General features: G+C 35.9%; 4 protein-coding genes across 9 annotated transcripts; 3 read left to right on the forward strand and 1 right to left on the reverse strand.

The window, feature by feature from the left end:
* Window positions 1-474: 474 nt before the first annotated feature.
* LOC135172862 (DNA repair protein complementing XP-A cells homolog) lies at window positions 475-4,221 on the reverse strand. Of its 2 annotated transcripts, none has more exons than XM_064139296.1 (5): window positions 4,096-4,221; window positions 1,767-1,854; window positions 1,509-1,688; window positions 1,286-1,394; window positions 475-1,172 (listed from the first exon to the last, which is right to left on the reverse strand). In XM_064139296.1, exons 3-5 carry the CDS (start codon window positions 1,652-1,654, stop codon window positions 609-611), a joined length of 819 nt encoding a protein of 272 aa, XP_063995366.1. In that variant the 5' UTR covers window positions 1,655-1,688; window positions 1,767-1,854; window positions 4,096-4,221; the 3' UTR covers window positions 475-608. The 2 variants fall into 2 exon arrangements, with proteins under 2 accessions (XP_063995366.1, XP_063995365.1); XM_064139295.1 differs by lacking the exon at window positions 4,096-4,221 and adding an exon at window positions 2,354-2,491.
* Window positions 1,965-2,951, forward strand: LOC135172866 (uncharacterized protein). Its single transcript, XM_064139299.1, has 4 exons — window positions 1,965-2,098; window positions 2,230-2,284; window positions 2,385-2,557; window positions 2,793-2,951. Exons 1-4 carry the CDS (start codon window positions 2,075-2,077, stop codon window positions 2,808-2,810), a joined length of 270 nt encoding a protein of 89 aa, XP_063995369.1. The 5' UTR covers window positions 1,965-2,074; the 3' UTR covers window positions 2,811-2,951.
* Window positions 3,956-13,428, forward strand: LOC135172856 (resistance to inhibitors of cholinesterase protein 3-like). Of its 5 annotated transcripts, none has more exons than XM_064139277.1 (8): window positions 3,957-4,298; window positions 5,089-5,442; window positions 6,220-6,491; window positions 6,691-6,880; window positions 8,579-8,715; window positions 10,031-10,197; window positions 11,456-11,642; window positions 11,935-13,428. In XM_064139277.1, exons 1-8 carry the CDS (start codon window positions 4,097-4,099, stop codon window positions 12,799-12,801), a joined length of 2,376 nt encoding a protein of 791 aa, XP_063995347.1. In that variant the 5' UTR covers window positions 3,957-4,096; the 3' UTR covers window positions 12,802-13,428. The 5 variants fall into 5 exon arrangements, with proteins under 5 accessions (XP_063995351.1, XP_063995347.1, XP_063995348.1 ...); XM_064139278.1 differs by lacking the exon at window positions 8,579-8,715 and adding an exon at window positions 9,257-9,312; XM_064139279.1 differs by lacking the exon at window positions 8,579-8,715 and adding an exon at window positions 9,260-9,312.
* Window positions 13,429-14,503: 1,075 nt separating this feature from the next.
* Window positions 14,504-19,341, forward strand: LOC135172860 (uncharacterized). The gene is made up of 6 exons (XM_064139290.1): window positions 14,504-14,712; window positions 14,835-15,079; window positions 16,076-16,398; window positions 17,128-17,371; window positions 17,715-17,995; window positions 18,726-19,341. Exons 1-6 carry the CDS (start codon window positions 14,643-14,645, stop codon window positions 18,958-18,960), a joined length of 1,398 nt encoding a protein of 465 aa, XP_063995360.1. The 5' UTR covers window positions 14,504-14,642; the 3' UTR covers window positions 18,961-19,341.

Below are 19,341 nucleotides of genomic sequence, written 5' to 3' on the forward strand. Positions count from 1 at the left end.
AATTTAAATCAGAATACAACAAAACTGTTTTTTTTTTCATAATTTATAAGTATTCCAAAGGTGTAGTTATAATAAATTGGTTAATAATAGTGTGTAGTCTGCAAAATTTTAGAGGATTTTTGGAAATGATTAAATTTGATATTAGAGTTGAGCTTTACTCTACTCATAAGTTGTTTCAAGTTTAAAAAAGGTAAAACAGATGATTTCATCGATCTCAGATACCAGTAGATAAGGAAAAAAATAGTTGAAGATAATTTCCTTCAAATCCCTTTCCCCTTTGGATATTTGCGACATGAGTTAATTTAGTTACCTCCTTATTCAAGAATCATCAATCAGCATGTCCTGTGAGTTCCTGTTTCGCAACTGGTTATCGGAGCCATCCATTGAGTTGATTTTATTCGAGTTTCTATCTTCAAGATGGATGTCAAAATTCTTCAATTCTTATGACATTTTTTAAATAAATTCGATTCAGAATGTAGTAAAACTGTGTTTATTGATTTCAATATTCTATAATGTTTTCGAAAGGTAGTTGCAGCAAATTAGGAAAGCTAAGCTGCCGTTAATAATACTGGACAATTATTCAATAAATACAAAATTAAAATTTACCTCTACATCTTTTCATAAGTTTCTTCGTATTCACATTCAGTGCACGTGTGAGTATAAGTATCATCATCTTCATTGTACGTATCGGGCCCAAATACATGGACATGCGTTGCCTTTTTAGTCTTATCATACATTGAGCTTCTGATTTCCATCCTCAACTGTTTAACTTTCTTATTAAATTTTTTAATCTTCGTCTCCTGCCTCTTAACATCACGTTTTTCCTTCTCCTCGACCAACGCTTCCTCTGACCCCCAAACCTCGAGAGCTCTTTTCTCTATCTGAACATGGAGATATAGCTTCATGTGGCCGTGAGCTGCTCTGTGTGGATTTGCTTTGAGGATAAATTTCAGTGGTGGCTCTCTCAGATCAAAATCGTGATCACGGAGGAGATAGGTTTCTTTCGCCTCGGTTTTGGTTATAAGACTGTGCTTATCCTCACGATCTCTGCATCCGTCACAGACGTTGTAATTGAAGGTCTTCATGAGGTAGGATTCTTGGAATTGTTTATTACATTCTTCACACGTTGGTAGATCGATCAAAATTGGACCTGGCTCATCTGCAAATTCCAGCTGAAAGAGATTTTTTTCAATTTAATGGCCCCTGATCTTCTGTTCTCCAAGACAAGTGTGGGATTCGTTAAATTAGACATTGTACCATGACCTGGACATCAGAAATTGCTTACCATTTCTCGTTCCAACTCATCATCTTCTTCAATTAAAAAACCACCTCCACTGTCGATCACTTTTTTCCCTTGAACCTTCAGTTGTCTCACCTGTGTACCAGCCACATCACTGAAAAAGTAATTGTAGAATAATCTAAACCTGGAATGCTCGAGACAAGAAATGTCTTGCGAAAAAATAATAGCCTCACACAAAAATTATTTCCACGTGAGCGGAAGAACTTACTCTGCATTCTTGGCATAGGGATGAGCGACGAGCTTAGATTTTTTTAAAAGCAGAGCTCTCTGTCGATTCCTCTCGGCTCTTTCTTTATACCAATGGGGTGATTCTCCACCTTCCTCCACAACTTCTTTAGTCTGTTCCCCGGACATTTTGGAATTTCTCTTAAAGAAGTTCAGTTAGTCTCTGGAAATCAGATTTTTTATAAGAAGAAAAGCTTTTCATGGGCTTTTCGTTACTGGTCATTTTAATATGCTATCTTACCTGTCTTTGTCCACTTTCTTCTAATAATTGAATAGGAGATGTCAAAAAACCACCTTCGAAACTGTTCACTCAAAACATAAACTATAACCTGATAGTGAAAAGAGCAATTATTCACCTTGAAATTAAAACTTCAACGTTCGTTCCGACACATTTTACAAGAAATCAAAACACTGATAATAATCACAACATAGCCACACGCCCTCTGGTACAATCAGGGTGGCACTTATTCTCCTGCAACCGTGCAGGTTAGTCCCTCAAACCCATGAACACAGGACGAACCGTTGAAATAAATTCTAAATAAGGCAGTTATGATGGCATCAAAAGGCTGGAAGGTGAGTAATTTTTCAAAGACTTTAACCAAACGTTTCAAAATCTTAAGGACAATATTCGCAACAACTGCAACTATCTCATAACTTGTTTAAACACTGATAAAACCGTTTCACATACGAACGATTGTCCCCAGGTTGTCCAGACTCACATACCCTTAATTAAATTCAGAAAGGGTGGAACTGCCAGAGGTAATTTCACTCAGTAATCAACGAATTGTTGGCTTTTGGTGTTGTTTACTTATGATTAAATTAACTTACGCGTTTTGGAAATAAAAAAAATGTTTTGCAGCTACGGGAGGTGCGACGACAGCGCAGTCGGCGGCACCAGGGGCGGCGCCGAGAGCCAGTGCCACCGGTGCCACTGGACCTAATGTCATCGCACTGCCTATCATTGATGACTTCCAATTACCACCGAGATATCAGAGGAGACCTATTGATGAAAAAGAAATTGCCTATATCAATGTAATATGCCAATTTATCTTTTAAGAGATTTCCTTCGTCGCGTTAAATTCGAAGGAATTGATGTTTCATTTTACTTTGGCTTCAGGGCAGATAAATTTTAGATTAATTTTTCGCAAGTTCGAGGACATTAGGGACGGAATGAATATTCTTGAAGACATTATCTTTAAGTGTCATTGACTTATTTCATTTTTCTGATTTTAGTACTGAAATGTTTTTTTTTTGTTTTTTGTTACAGCGCGGCGGTCCTGAGTGATTACACAATCCGGTAGATATGTATTCTTGATGAAGGAAGACATGAATATGAGGAGAAAATTGATTAGATTCTTAATTAACTTATTACGGAAATTTGAAGTTTGTGTTTGATGAGTGAATAAATTATTTTCGTTGCACAATACAGAGCCATTTTTTAGAGAAATTATTGAGGATGTTCTGCTTCTTTTTACCCCATTGTCGTGGTTTTTTCGAAATTTCTGACAAAATAATCGGATTAATGCAGAAAAATTTTGTAATCAATTGGAAACATGAAAATCAAAAATTTTAGACAATTAGTTATAATTCACATAATTGAAAGAACAAATGGGATCAAAAGAAAATAAAATAGCCTACATCGACGCTATCTTAATTTAACTTAATTTTTTATGATTAAACAAAATTGTTCATTAATCTAGCTCAAATGAAATAATTTGAATCAAATTTCACTTCACAGAAGATGAGTTTTTGATGAATTTCTACGAAGTTTGAGGAGATTGGGGAATTCTCTTGGGCACCTTATCTCTGGGAAAATGAATATTCATGAATAACTAATTTCTGAGTGCAATTGCCTCATCTCATTTTTCTCACGTGACTGTGGAGATTTTCATTTTACAAAATGTTCCTTTCGCTTCCTATTTCAGTACGAGGCTCTGAGTGATAATACCATTTTGCGGATACATATCACTGATAAATTGAGACACGAATATGAAGCAAAAAGGATTTTCAATAGAATTACCCTTTATTTAGCGATAAAATAATATGAAATAGAGAATTGCTTCTTGACATTTCCTTCTATTCTCATTTGTCATTGTCATAAATTTTCAACTCGTTACTGAACTTGTCATTGATACACAAACTTATTTTTATGACACTTTTAGTTTTATCCCGAAATTACGTTTTTTCTATTTTTATTCAGAGTATGACGTAATGAATAATCAGCGCACAAGTTCCGAGCAAAACAAATGATTGATCTTTTCCATTGAAAATTCGATAAATTAGCTGAAGGGTTTTTCAATTTTCCCGTGAAAAATTAACTTTAATAGATTTTTCTTCCTATTCTGAGACGAAAAAAAAAAATTTATGACGCTCGGGGTCCTTAGAAGTCAAACGCCGACCTTGCTCTATTGACAGAAATAGCACAAAACTTAGTGAGCCACCGGTCCACCTCCATCTTTCCACCCTGTGTTCGCATCAGTGAAGGCGAACAGCTCTTTCTGAATGTGACTAACGTGTAAATTTCTTTAAAAAATACCCCAAAAATCATAGAAAAAAAAAATCCTACTAACCATGGAACGTACACGAATCTACGAAAGATCATCGAACGAAGACACGCGGAGAAAAGTGTCACAGGAGGTGGAATTTGGCCCGAAAAAAACCATGCTAGTGTTGGCTGTTGTTGCTGCTTGTTTTGCAGTGTTATGTCCAAAAATTTTTTATCCCATGTTGATGGGACCTGCGAATACTCCACAAACGTCATCCGACGGATCTGGTATATTCAAAAAATCATAAGTTATTATTTTTTGTTAATTCGACTATTCTTCTACATAATTTCAGCATTATTGCACAGAAATGTGCCAGCAGACTATTGTTAATTTATTATGGATTGAAAATAAGTCTTTGAAAACATATAAACAATGAACATAACCATTGATATTGGTTTCGCTGGAAATCGAGGAGCCAGAATAGGTTAAATCAGATTTAACCTATTAAATCCAATTCATTCATAGTTCATATTGGTTTCAAGAGTTATTAATTGAAATAGTGGAAGGAATTGGTAGGTAATATGACATACAGTATCAATGAAAAAAGCTTATCCTTAAATCCTATTTATGACAGCTCAAGCACATAAATTAAGTAAGCCACACAAGCCATAGGCTAACTTCATACGTAAGACTTTTTCCTAATTGGTCAATGTGTTCGCGGCGGGAAATCCAAATAGAGCACGCGGAGCGCGCATTCGGTCTCGATAGTTATTAAAGGTGAAAGCGATTAAAGTAAAATTTGTTTCATAAATATGCGCAAACATTTTATATTACTGTGATGTGTTTACACAGTTTTTGAATAATCTGAAACAATGTAAAGTTTACCTGGAGAAAAAAATGAATTGAATAATTCAACTAAATTTTGCGAACATATTTGATGATAGAAAGTGGTTGAATTAACTGTGTGGTTCGTTCAAAACAGCAGAAAATACTTGAATATTTTTAAGTTGTACTTTTTCCCTACAGACTTAATTATCTATTATAATTTATATATTCCTCCCTGTTGTATATTATCAGTTTGCTGCGATTTGATATTCGAGAGTGACGTAAATACTGTGGATATTCTCCAAGAGATGTGCCAAAACATATTGAAACACCACCAGATAGATCCACGTGTTCGTGATGCACTGAAAACGAATAAACTCACACCACAAAGTGCAAGTTTTTGCCGTGACGAAGTCCTGGCAAGATGTGGCATTGATTTGTCATCATTCTTGGCGAAAAAGGAGAGACTTGGAAAAACGTACAAGCAAGTTATAGAGGAAATAAGGTCCTTCAACAGTTCATTGTGCCTCAGAAATAATTTTGGTGTACCATTGGCACAATTGGGAACACCGCATCTCATAAGATATCATATATTAATGCCACATAGTAAGAGATATTCGGTGTAATTGAATTTTGTCTTATCACAAGCTTGAAAGAACCGAAATTAACACCTGTACTCTATTTTTATTGATTAATTAATGGATAAAAATAACAGTTTGTGGCTTTCTCTCCCCAGAATCAAACCAAAACTATAGATTTTACCTTTGAAAAGGTCAGTGGGTATATATGGATTGCGAGCCCGAGCTGTCCATTTCATACTGGCGATTTGCCAAATAATCACAGCGTGGCTAAGATTTTTCCAAGAATATATTTTCTGAATTTGCCTAATACCATGGGTTATTCAGATAATATATTTCTTTTACTACTTTCAATTTTATGTTTGAGATCATACTAACACAAGGTGAAGAATAACATGTTTGTGTTTCTTACACAACTTATGAAATGGTGAGGAAGTTTTTGATTTTATGATTTACCTGCTGTTTGTGTAATCTGTTAGCTTTTTTTCTGCAGATTTTTGGTATTTTTTATGGAAATGTGTTGACTTTGACGTCATTCGCGTGTGGATGTATTTACATTTGTGTTTCACATGATCATGATAGAATATTACGCAACAAGCGGTGTAAATATTTATAAACAAAATCAGGACGAATTTACAAAAACTACCGAATACGTTGCCATCAAGATAGTCGTTTATTTTGGACGTAACGGATAAAATGCAACGAGTAGTTAGTACTCTGACATCTATAGACTGCAATAGTAATTTTGAGGAAACTTTTCATTCATTTGGTCTTATTTTTACGGAAATAACAATTTTTGCTACAGCCCCCTTGAGACAAGAAAGACGACTGCCACCTCATGCTGGTGGACTACATCCGGCAATGAGAGAACGTGGCAGAGCTATACCGACATCGCACATAGTGCCACGAGTTGATGGCAGACCAGAAAATGTTGTCGTTCAAAAAATGAGGCCACCAATGGGTGGACCTGGACGAGTTGTACCACCACCAAGTGGTGGTGGCGGTGGCACTATGGGCATCATCCTCCCACTTTATACCATTGGGATTCTTCTTTTCTTCCTTTACACTATTGCTAAGGTAACTTAATCCATACTTTTGATTAACTTCTTCGCTTCCCACTGTTAGCATTGTAATCGTTCAAATTTAAGTTGCGAGTTTTTGGTGTTATGTCGGCATATTCATCATCAAACAGTCCGAAAATCTAATTTATTCTATTGTCTGCGGTTAAAAGTAATGTGGAAACTTGTTCAGCCTATTGTCATAATTCATGTTTCAGATACTGAGAAAAAATTCGAACAACGAAATTTATCAGGATTATCACAACCCCGAGGCAGAAAGGGAATTTAGGGATCGCGTATTCAACCCTGATACCCTAACTACTGCAATGACCGGCACTAGTTATTATCGGAAAGAGAGATCACCCTCACCTAAGGAGCCACTTCCCACGATTGAAGAGCTTCAAGCACGTAAGTAGTCTTTACTTTATTAATTTCCTTAAAAAGATGTCATTACACTGAGAAAAGACTTGATTAGTGACAGATAAATCAATTTATTCATCAATAAATCACCATTCATTGTGAATGAATGAACTCTGTTCATTCTTCTGTGTTTTTTTGAAATGTCTGGATGAATTTGTATTTTATTCTAGTCGCAAATAATTAATAACTATAGAAAAGTTTTCTCCGTATGAGAATACCAACTTTCTATGGAATTTCCGCGGGTTAGTAGTTTTCTGGGGAAGGGGAGGGAGATTGATCCCTTAAAATTCCATACAAGGTGAGGTAAGGTGAACGGTTTTATCCTGGATTTAATATGCAATTTTCTCTACATTCCTTCCACATTCCATTTTCCACATGAATTTATCGTCAAAATGATTCTCTTTATTATGCCCTCCAATTAGCGGATCCGTCGAACGTAAAAGAATACCGACAAATTGGATCCCAATTTACGAGCTTTAAATCGCAATCACTTCGCGATTGAGCCTCTGATTGAAGTTAGAAACTCTTGGTCTTGAATGTTCAGAATAAAGTTCGAGTTTTTCTTTGTGGCAGATCATCCGTGAATTCCGGTAATTTTCCGGAATTTAATGATCGTTGAGATTATTACCAATTAGAGAACAATCTCGTCTACGTCTCACAGATATAGAAGAAATCCAGAAGTAGATAAAACTTTACCCGGCTTTGCGTGCATGAAAAAAAAGGAATCAACTTATAATCCTAGAATTAAACTTCCGTCGACGTTTTGACTTCGATTAAGCCAAAGGCTTGAATTAGTTTCCTCCGAGGATTATATCTGAGTTTATTCGTATTTCCTGGGGTGAGGGAAGGAAATCTTTTACCTAGAGGAGGTTGGGTCAAGCCGGAAGGACGGGGAGGAATGGATGAAAAAAATTAATTTATTATCGTTTATCACTTCACCCTAGAGACGCAGACAGAATTTAGTGATCGATACATTTCTTCACACTGCGAATTCTATTCCCACATCGCGTACTATTCCCAAATGATTGAAAATAACCGCGCGTTCACCGCTTCACATGCTTATATCAATAAAATTTTATTGCTAATGTGATTTGGTAACCAGTGACTGAATTTTCTCATTGAATTACCAGTACGATTGTGTGAATAATATTAGAATCAGTGGACTGTTTTAACCCGTGGGCATTAGCTTTCGAATGGTGGTTTCGCGCATCAAGAAGTGGTTTGCAAACATCCGTAGATCGAACGTTATTAATGAAACTTTAGTCTTCCATGTAATATACGAAAGAATTTAAACTCAAATATCCATTGGACATAATTCCCTTAACTTTCTGAGAATAATTAATATGGGGACTTCCCCTATAACGTTTAACTGTTCAGAATTTAAACTAAAAGCATTCGAATGCGAGCCAATTTCCTAACTCATGTCGATCTTTTCGATAAACTTGTCATTGTTATCACATCTTTTCTCAGTGCAGGTAGTTCCTAAATATTCCCATTACACAGTCTCTATCATAAATAATCCTTTTGTCACTCTAAGAAGCTACAAGTGAATTGAAAAATGAGAGCACTTTTATTTTCTAAAATTAAAAACTACAGTGAGCAACAGAAAACAATGATATTATGAATATTCGCGATTTTTTTATTCTGAAAATGTCGGTGTAATGTTGCACATGCTGGGCACGGTAGAGGCAGCAGGAGACATTGAGGTAAATCAGCTGATACAACGATTGGCAGACACCGAGGCAGCGATGGAACGAATTGTTGTACAAATGGGCAATTTGTCACGAACAATCGTACATAATCCCCAGTGCACAGATACACAGGTTCTGAATGACTCATTTCGAACAATTGTTTTCAATATCTTTCTTTGTCACTGATAAAGAATGAGAGTTTAGTTTTTTGTTTTTTTTCTTTTTGGACTGGAAAAAAATCCCTAAACAATTTTTATGACATGGAAACGTTATTTTTTTTTACTTTAAAAAATAGAAGTTGCACGTTGCTGTGTTCTGATTGTCCCTCATGCTTCCAATAGTCTTATGAAACGTGATTACCGTTATTTATTGTTCATCTTTACGACTGTTATTCAATTGTGTAGCAAAGTTAAAGGAGATAATCTGGACAAATAATCACAGATTATTCACATGTGGTCGAGGAAGATTGAGGGGAGACGAAAATTTTAAGAGACAAGAAAGATCTCTTGATAGATTTCTTCGTACCTCTCCCGCCCGGAGATGACACATTGAATAATCTGTATTGCCCGTACCTCCTTTTTCACTCCACTTTTTAACTTCTTATTTACTGTTGAAATTCATTCAATAAAATAAAAATAAAAAATAGTAAACTGTATAATTTCCATATTTTGAGTAGTCGATGAGGCTCCGAATTCCAATGGTCCGACGGCGGTTGCCCTAAAGCCAAAGGTAACCATTCAATGGAACCGATGAGTGTATTAACAGCCAGAACAACATTATCGTTGTAGTCTTTTTGGGTTTAATTTAATTTTTGTTACCGTTTTTTCAAGTAATTTTAAGGAATTTAACCCTTCACGTACGGGAATCTTCTAATGTCTACTCTATATCGTGAGTTTCTAAAGCTTAGAAAATGTTAGACTGGAGTAATAGACATATATTAATGTGTATCAACATTCGGGATAGAAGTGAGATACTGTAGCGATACTATAGAACGGTCAGGTAATTTTTATGGAAAAGTTTTCTGTGTTTATCATGCGCTCAATGTAACTCGCATTGTATGGCGTCTGATGAATCGAAAATAGAGAAAATTACAGAATTGGATTTACATCATTCAGCTGCCCAATGGTGCCTGTCCAATTTTATCACCTGTCATAGTTCGAAAAATATTTATTTTCAGATGAATCATGCGCTTCGATTCGGTACGTGAAGGGTTCATTGGTTTTTTCATCCGTTTTAAAAAATTTTTTTAATCCGAATTCCGCAAATATCTTCGAATATTCAACACATATTTGCCATTTCGTCTGCATGGTCGTAAGATTTTCCAAAATTATAGCAAGTAACCCTTTAAGTGAGCAAAGAAATGCCTCATACGCTTGTTTGATGAATCCAGTGAAATTTAATGAAAATAAGTTACAGTTCAGTAACAAGAAATGTTTCCTGTTTTCAGGGAGAATGTATGGATAAACAATGTTATCAGAGTCCCAACGAAAGTGGGGAAATCGATGCAGACTCAGGGTCAGCAATGAAGGTCATGGGAATGGAGATGACAGCTACCTCTGAGAGTGGCCAGAAAATAAGCCGACCTACCACCCCCATTTTCCCTGATGGACATGGGTAAATACCACTGTTCTAGAATGAATAGACGCTGTATTGACAGCTCAATTTTTTTATGCAATGAAGCAGCAGTGTTTCATGAAGCATTGAATAACCAATACTCTGATTCCGATATGCCCCAATTTAGAGCGCCATATCCTCCGCTTTCATTCTATCTCCACATTTTTCATGCTCATTTTCATCTTGCTGCTTTAAGGTACATCCCGACAAAACACGTTGTTTTGAATTTTTTTTCCATTGATAATGTTTGAAAAGGTGAAAAATTTCTCCGTTAAAGTCATACTGAATTCACTGAATCACGGACTTCAATTTATAATCCATCATTATAGAAATTCCATTTGAAAGCAAATTGCTAATTTATTAACAGAAAAAAATACCCCGACTGTCGTGATGAAAGAGATTGTCCGTTTGCTTTCATTAATAATGAACAAAAACCAACTGCATTTACCCGTTACTTCATTAACCTTCATTTGTATTTCACTTTATAAATGGTTCTCCTCTATAAATTAATCGCCACTCTCGTCGATTATTATTTCCATTTATAAAAATGAACGACATTTTTCATCGTGAAAATGGTAGTACAGCTGTTGAAAACTTCACTTACCTCTTCCATTCAGCTTCTTGTACTATTTCCATATATTTCCGTTTCTCATGACACTCTGTCCAAGTGTTTCTCTCTACCCCTTGTGACATTTGTGTTTTACCAGAGTCTGTCGTGGTCGGCTATACACTTACTGACGTTCACATCTAATCCTCTTCGCCGTGACAGTGCACCAGACTGTGAGAGCACTGGCTAAACTAAACTGTCTGCAAATATTCACGTAGTTTTAGTTAATTGTGAATGAGTCGGTTGGGGAACTACTAACATGAGATAAGTCGATTTCATTTCGGAATTGGGTCTTGAAAAATATCTTCCAATGCAAAGGAGATGAATAGGTCCTTGATATAGTAGTACATTACGCAACAAGTGCGGTAAAGATTTTCTCGCCCCAGGTCACTTTTTTATCCCACGAGTCAGACAATCGATTCCCAACGTATTTCGTACAAAATTTTATGATGGTTCCTAAAGCTGTGGTCAAATTTATAACATCGTGGAGAGAAATATTGCCGATGATTTTTAATAGTTGTATTTTTTTGCAATTTAACGCGCCCCTACAAACACCGAATTGATGAATTATAAGTTCAACGAAATTCCGTTTCAACAAATGGAAAAGTGCTATTGCCATTACCTCTGTTACGTGAAAATCTAATTTTCCAGGCCAGAAGAACGTGAGAAGACACCGCCGAAGCCAATTTATCTCGAGGGTATACTTCCGCCACAATGCGAAATACTGGTATCAGACTCGGAAACCCAGGAGGAGAGCTCTGAGGAGAATTCCGATGCTGCCATTGTATTATCAAGCAAAGTGACACTGTCACTCATCAGTCACGATCAGAATTCATCTGTAAGGAAGTATTAAAATTAATCATCAGTCGCAAATGAATTCTACGGAGCCTAGTTATTATTTGGTGATTTTTTCCTTCATTTAATGTTTTACAGCGTCTAATCATCTTCTTGATTACTATCACACTATTTTTAACACGTTAGTTACCATTTCCAATGCTTTCAGTAATTTTTTTCTACATCAGAGGCTTCCGAAATTAACATTTGATCTGGCTGTGTATAATAATAGAAAGACTACAAGATTGTGAGAGGTTTCTGTTGAGAAATTAATCTATAATTTTTCAATTTACTAGGATTCAACAGAGGCTATCGAACATTTGGATGAGAATAAAGGAGTTATACCGAGGGATCTACCGGTGAAAACACAGGAGAATGGGGCGACTCACGCAGCAACGTTGATCGATGAAGAGGAAATTAATGTTATCAGCGATGAGAAAGATGAGGTGGAAATTGATATGAAAGGTGAGCAACATCCTAATGAGAAAATGTCTGGCACTATAACGAGGGATGGAGAAGTGGAGAAGGGGTATGAGGAAGAAGATGAAGAGGAGGAAGACGAGGAAGAGGAGGAAGACGATGCAGACGGTGCAGAAATAAATGTACTACAGTCGAAAGATCAAATACAGGTGGTGAAACAATTAGAAGAAGAGGAAGTAAGTGAGGAAGGGGAAGCGGCAGAAGAAGCGGAGAACGAGGTGAGAAAAGAAGAGGAGTCTAAAAATGTGGCAGTAATGGAGAGAGCAGAGGGAGAAGAAGAAGAAGAGGAGGAGGAAGAAGAAGAAGAAGAAGAAGAAGAAGAAGAAGAAGAAGAGTCCATAGAGAAGATTGTTGAACAAAAACACCTAAATGTAGAACAGCGAAAGGAAACAAAGGAAGAAGAAGAAGAAGAAGAAGAGGAAGAAGAAGAAGAAGAAGAAGAAGAAGAAGAGGACGAAGAACTAGAGGATGAAGAGTCCGAAGAGGAGAAGGAAGAAGAGCATAAAAAGAAAAGTGAAGTGCAAAGAGTCCAAAAAAATGCCATTAATTATAACTTAAAAGATGTAAAGAAAACTTTGGAAAGTAAAGAAAATGAAGAAAGTGAAGAGGATGAAGACGAAGAAGATGAGGATGGTGATGTTGAAGACAATAGCGAAGAAGATGCGCCAAATCGTAAGCGATAAACTGTCAATTCTAAATTGATTTCGTTAAACATATGTTTCCATTAACGTGGTATAATTGTGAAAGCTGAAAGAAGCATTTTTGTTTTATTCCTACTAACCTTTGGAGAAAAAAATCACTTCGAAATTCATATTTCATGAATCAAAGACTATTACAAGAAATAATTTATATATTATTAAAATTCGAAGCTTCCAAATTATTTAGTCAACAAATGTTTGAAAATTTTACGGCCACAAATTTTTCATTGGGAAGCAATCAAGAACGAATGCTTGATAGAACGAAGTGACAAAGAAATGTTTGTCCCCTTTTATTTTACAAAAATGTTGAGAGTAATAAATTCTGAAATAATGTAGATTTAATATAGAAGAGAAAAATGTTCACGTTTCTTGTATTAAATATAAAAGAAGTCTAGGATGCAGTGATGCAGTAATGAATGCCACCTTTTCACACCAATTAAGTCGAAAATATCCAATTGTAAACAGCTAGTTGTTAGAAATCGGAATCAAGTTTATTGTTATACTGTTCAGATTTCCCTCCAAATCCCGTGTTAAGTATCTTCCATTATTGTTATCAACAATTGAATGCTCGTCGATGTTTTTTGATTGATCAAATAAAGAAGAAAGAATGAAGCGACTGTTATTTTTTATTGCATTAAAGAACCCAAAATATTGATAAGATACTGAATAATTAATAAATCTTGAGGACTTCCTAAATAATAGGAGCAATCACTTACTAGTGGAACTAATTAATAGTTAATGGGATGAAAAACGGGAACATGATATTGTCTGTCTTTATAACTGTTTTTTTCATTACAAGAAATTGAAACTGACAGAAATCTACAATTTTCTACCTAATTATGATTTTGGGCGTGACGTTTCAACTTCCAATAAAAATAGTCTAGATTGGAATTAATGTGGACCATCCTGGATGCAGCAATTGGAAGTAGGTGGAAGTTGATATTAATTCTATTAGTTTCACCTTATGGTATACTTGTTCGACCCTTTCATTACCCTGCACATTAATTACCCGATCGTTTGTACTCTTTTTCTGATAATAATTATTACGGCCCACTCACGCTATTGTTTCAATGATGTAAAATTAGTAAAACCCATGAAGCGTTGGAATTTCCGCTGACATACCATTTGGTCAAAGGTTCATTTCTGGAGTAGAAATTAATTACTATTGATTTTCCACTCCGCAACTGAACTTGGGAATCATTAATTCAAATAAAGGATTTATGAATCAATCAACTTTAATTGTCAGATTTACTCAGGGAGGTAAGCGAACTTGCAATTAATAGAACGAGCATTCGTTTTACGTTAGATGAAATAAAAATGAAACACGGAAAAGTAATTGTTGTTTTTCTGGCAACATGACGATGAGGATTTAGTCTGTGCCAAATAAATCAACTTCATCTTGGTTTTAAAGCTTTCGCGCTCATAATTAATTATGTTATGGACTCGCTGATGGATAACAACAACAATGGCATAAATAAACCTCATCTTTTGAATCACCTTATATGGTTTTACCGGTCCACTACAAAAATATCCTCCGAAAATAGTGATTTATCGGAGCTATCGTATTTACAGAGTACACATGATGGTTGAGTTGATTATTCATAGTAGTGGGGCAGAAGAAAGAGAAGAGTAGGAAGATAAACGAATGACCCTCGCCCTCACCAATGACCTGCATGATAGTCTCTCGACGAGTTTACTGACGCATTCACGTCAAATACGAACAAAATTAGTCGGCAGCATGCTCATTCAACCGAACGGGGAATAAATGAGTTTGGCTTAATACGCCTATAATTCAGTCTGTGCTACTACGCTCCAGTGCTAGTAAAATGAAATTAATTAAGTTATTAGTTTTATTTTTCGGCTTTCACGTGTGCTGTGGGGATCCCATTAGTGATGGTACAGAAACGTTTTTTTTTTCATTATTACAGAGAGAATGTAGCATTAATTACGCTTTAAAATTGTACATGCAACATGTATTATTCGGATTTGGGTGAATTAGTGTTTGATTGTGATTCTAGATGAGGCAAAACAACAATTGGCAGAGGGGGAACAGCGGCTCGGTGATCACATCCGAATGATTTTGAAACATTATCAGCAGGATGATCCAATTGGACTTCCGGGTGCACCAATACCCGATCCTATGTCTATACCTGAATTAAAGCAGACAATCACAGCAGTGACAATGCATTTTACTAATGTCAGTGTCTACGGGTTATCGAAATTTCGAATTGCTAACATTCATTCGGAACTGGCGCAGATGCAGGTGGGATATTCCTTGCATTCAATGAGAAAAGTATTTTAACGAGACTTTTTGATCATTATCTTCGAGACTAACGGTAATAGATGAATTTCTAATGGACGCTTCTTGGTGAGGGGGAGAATTTTAGAAGCATAAAAAAGTTTTTATCAGAAAATCACTATCTTCCCTGGATATTGAGGTCTTTCCCCGAATTAATGTCAAAGTGAAATGACGTTATCTCGTTTCACCACTTCCCTATTGAACTAATGAATATTGAAGGGTATCAGTTTATTGGAATGACTCGGGAATTCGGAAGTGTAAATTTCATATCTCGACTTGCCTGACCTCTGGAATTTCCTAAGACATATTTGATGAATGAATCGTACATAAAGTTCAAGTCACAAGGTCAACAACTTTGGATGAAAAGTTTACGTATAATTAATTTGGTTAACCACTTGTTTTAATAGAAAATTGATTGAATTGTTCTTCTATTTGTTCGCGACTGTGTGCAACTATTATTTGGATTTTTTTTTCTCAGTGTTTATTTGGTCCCTATCATCATTCCAGAATTAATGAAAATCCCATTAAGATTCAATTCATCGAAAAGTTTTTCGGAAATTCAGAGACAGTGCTGACGGTACTAAATGGTCTGTAGCTACCGGGTGAAAGTAATTGTTCAATCTCAACTCATGCATTATGAACATTCCCCAATTACTTCGTAATAATTCAGTGTAGTTCTCTCAGTTGAGGTGAAATGCTTAAGGAGGATATCATTTATAATGGAATCAGCATAATTAAGAAAGGATTGTGCTATGGAATCCACTACATAATTTTTCCATACGATAATTTCATCCTTTGACGTAATTATCCCATATTATTATCTCAGATTGGTTTATGCGTTTTAATGGCCATTAATTTTTCCATTCAAGTAACTGGACTACTCAAGCAACTTTTTTTCTGCGAATGTACGATTTTCTGAACTCGTAATAAAATAAGCAATGTAATGTCTCATTCCAACAGGTTTCCGTTGAACTAACCATTGACATTCTGCATATCCGTGGACTTTATAATGCTCAATACCTGTGGTCAGCCTCCGACGGTAATTTCACAGTGATCCTGAAGGACGTAGTTATCCAGGGCTTGGCAAAGCTACAAGTTGGAATTGATGGTAAACTATACGCTGAGGACATTGACATGGACCTGACGTTTGGAACTATTGACATGGACTTTACCAATCTCGACGGAATCGCATATCTCTTCCAAAGTTTTGTTAATTCTCTGGGATCATTTTTGTTTGACAGTATCAAGCCCTTTATCCTCAAGGAGGTCAACACGAATGTGAAGTAAGCCTATTACAACTACTATCGATCACTCCCATTACGAGAGTTAATTTGCTGGCTGATACATGTGCATCTATTTCAAGTTTCTATTGAGTTGTTTTGTAACCCAGAAGGGATCCATTAGAGACTTGCCCGAAGGGGTCATCCAACTTGTAACTGTTTAGATTAGAGTGAATCCGTTGGATTACCACCAGTAGTTCGCTCTATGGCTAAACTTTCTGATGATCATTATCTTTGCAATGTAATCGATGAAGTTTGATGAACGGTTGATGTCAATTCATAAGCCATCAGTGTTGCACGGAGAGAATTTAATATTAAAAGTTACACTATTAAAAATTTTTATATGAATTTTTCCTGTCAAATCCTGGAAATTCGTTCGTATTTAATTTCCAATGTAATACGAAAAAAATTTCACACTGAAAAATGAATTATTTTCCTGATTTTCTCGTTGAACGATATGAATACTTCATTTTTCTATTTTATTATTCCATGGAAACAATTACTATCATTATGAAGAGCTGATTTTATTCGAACAGTCTAGAATTTTGTTCTCCCTCGTGTCACGTTGAAATAATTATTACTATTCAATTAAAAAATAATTGCTCATCCTTTCATTAAACATTATCTCATTAATTGAGAGAAAATGAAGGAATTTCTTACAATTTCGCTTGATTCACTTAAATTTGTAAATCGATTCGATGAACTGATAACTTAATCTCTGAAAATTTTTAGGGGAGAAGTAAACAAGCAAATATCCCAGTTACCTCAGTATTTTCCAAACTCAATTTCACCTTTCGATATGGCAGTTGCTGAAGCAAGGAAACAAGTATCCGATATGGGATACGATCCATACAGGATTAAGGATTATTCACAGACCGGGGGAATTTTCACTGTCACGTCCACCCACACTTGGCTCACTGGGCTTGCAAGTTTTTATCGCATGGGCAATATTACCCTTACAATGGAAAATGGCACGGTAAATGTTTTACCTCGAGAGGCGATTTTCTTGTTTCCTTTTTTTTACCGGTCTTTTATTAACTCGACATTTTTCTCTGAATCCTCTTCACTTTCATGTCGTTCTACCAATTGAAAATTTATGACGGAATAAAAAGTTGCTGGTCAATTAAGGTGATCTTAAAAATCCGTAGAAATGAATGGATTTCGCCATTTGAAGAGTAAAAAGCGAAGAATTATGTAGAATTTTATATTCAACTTGGATACGGGAAAAAATCTCACATTTTCAAACAAATATTCCCAGACTATTCGATATTCGACAAATGAAGAAATACTAATATCATTTTATCCAAAAAAATATGCAGGTTTATGCTGTAGTGGACGTTGGTACTCAAGAGATTGAGGGTAGGACCCACTGGGAAGTTAGTGTGATCGGTGGCTTTCTATCTAGAGCCGGAACCGTCTCGTTCACGGTTCAGTATTTTCGTGTTCAAGTGAAATTGAGTCAGCCGCTGGATACCAGGAAACGTGCTTCCCTCGAGGAGCTTAATCTTGAGCTTGGCAATATTCAAGCAAGGATACACGGTGCTGGTACGCTGGATTATCTTATGGAAGCTGGGATAAACGTACTACCAAATTTATTGAGGTAAACATTTTATGTATCCATTTTTTTGTCACATTATTCACAGCATATTGAATCACGTAAATCCAATTCTAGTCTGTGGAATGTTTCGGGGGGTTCCTCAGTGCAGTATAGGCAACAAATTGGGGAATATTTTGGTTTGAGAATTGATATACTGAGTCAGGACCTTATACTTTTTTTCACATGGTTAAGCAATGCTGTCCGATAGAACTGACAGACTGAATTTATAGAATTATTTTTATTCTAACGATAGTATACTGTGTCCTGAGGCCGTCAATGATTGTATTGTCAAAGGGGGTAAATGCGCGGCGGTCAATGAATTAACCGGTTTGTTAATACAGAAATACACAGCAATCGTCTGGATTTTCCTCGGCCCTAGAAATTCTGATTTTTTCACGACCTAATGAAATACCTTTTGCTATATTTTGACGCTGGAATTGGCTTCCGAATATTGTTCTTCAATTATTCATGTCTATATTTTAGCAAAGTCTGAATAGCTCTTGATAGAATATCTATCTAACGCGGATTTCTAACGAAAGTTGATTTCATTTGCTCTATTTATCAGTGTGCAGAGTAAGAGTTGAACGAAAATAAACAATCGATAACGGGAAATAAAAATAATTCAATTGAGTCAGATGTTCAGCTATCGGGAATCTGATTTGATGCAGGATTTAATCTAGTGATGTGAAGCTCACATGTATGTTTGAATTTATTTTTACTCTATTTTCTCAAGGTATCAAATAATGGACGCCATTGAGGGACCAATAAAGAAACGCCTGCAGGATGAGCTGGATAAAGTAGATGTAGAAAAGCTGATTCACGAAAAAATACCCGAGATCGAGGAGAAGGCGAGACATTTTCAAGGCATAGTATCACCCGAGGATATTATCCTTGAGGAATCCGTACGACTCCAAACCCTGGATCAAGACCCGTTCTCGGAGAGTGAGGAGGAGCGTGGACCCTCATAAAATTCTTAAATTACATTCTCACATACACATTCCAACGTTCATGCCAAAATAGTGTTAACACCGGTGCATCCAGTTCTTTATCTCTAGACACTTGAGAATGTTCAATTTAGTTAGAAAAATAACTCCTCTTAGGCTATATTTTTTTCATTATTCCGTTATTAATCATCTGCGAGAGGTTGCACAGAAAGAAATCTGATGCTTTTAGGGTCGAGTTTCTCGGGAAGGTGGATAAAGTTTCTGTGATTCAAATAACTACGAGATTAGGGAACCGCAGATATAATTTTCAATCAATTTTCCTGCCTCTAAGTCGTATTTTTTGTGCGCAACTGTAAAAAATTTCCATCAAAATAAAAACCAAATTAAGGTAAATTGACCGCAAAA

Source organism: Diachasmimorpha longicaudata, chromosome 2 (genome assembly GCF_034640455.1).
Source record: "Diachasmimorpha longicaudata isolate KC_UGA_2023 chromosome 2, iyDiaLong2, whole genome shotgun sequence".
Lineage (NCBI taxonomy): Eukaryota > Metazoa > Arthropoda > Insecta > Hymenoptera > Braconidae > Diachasmimorpha > Diachasmimorpha longicaudata.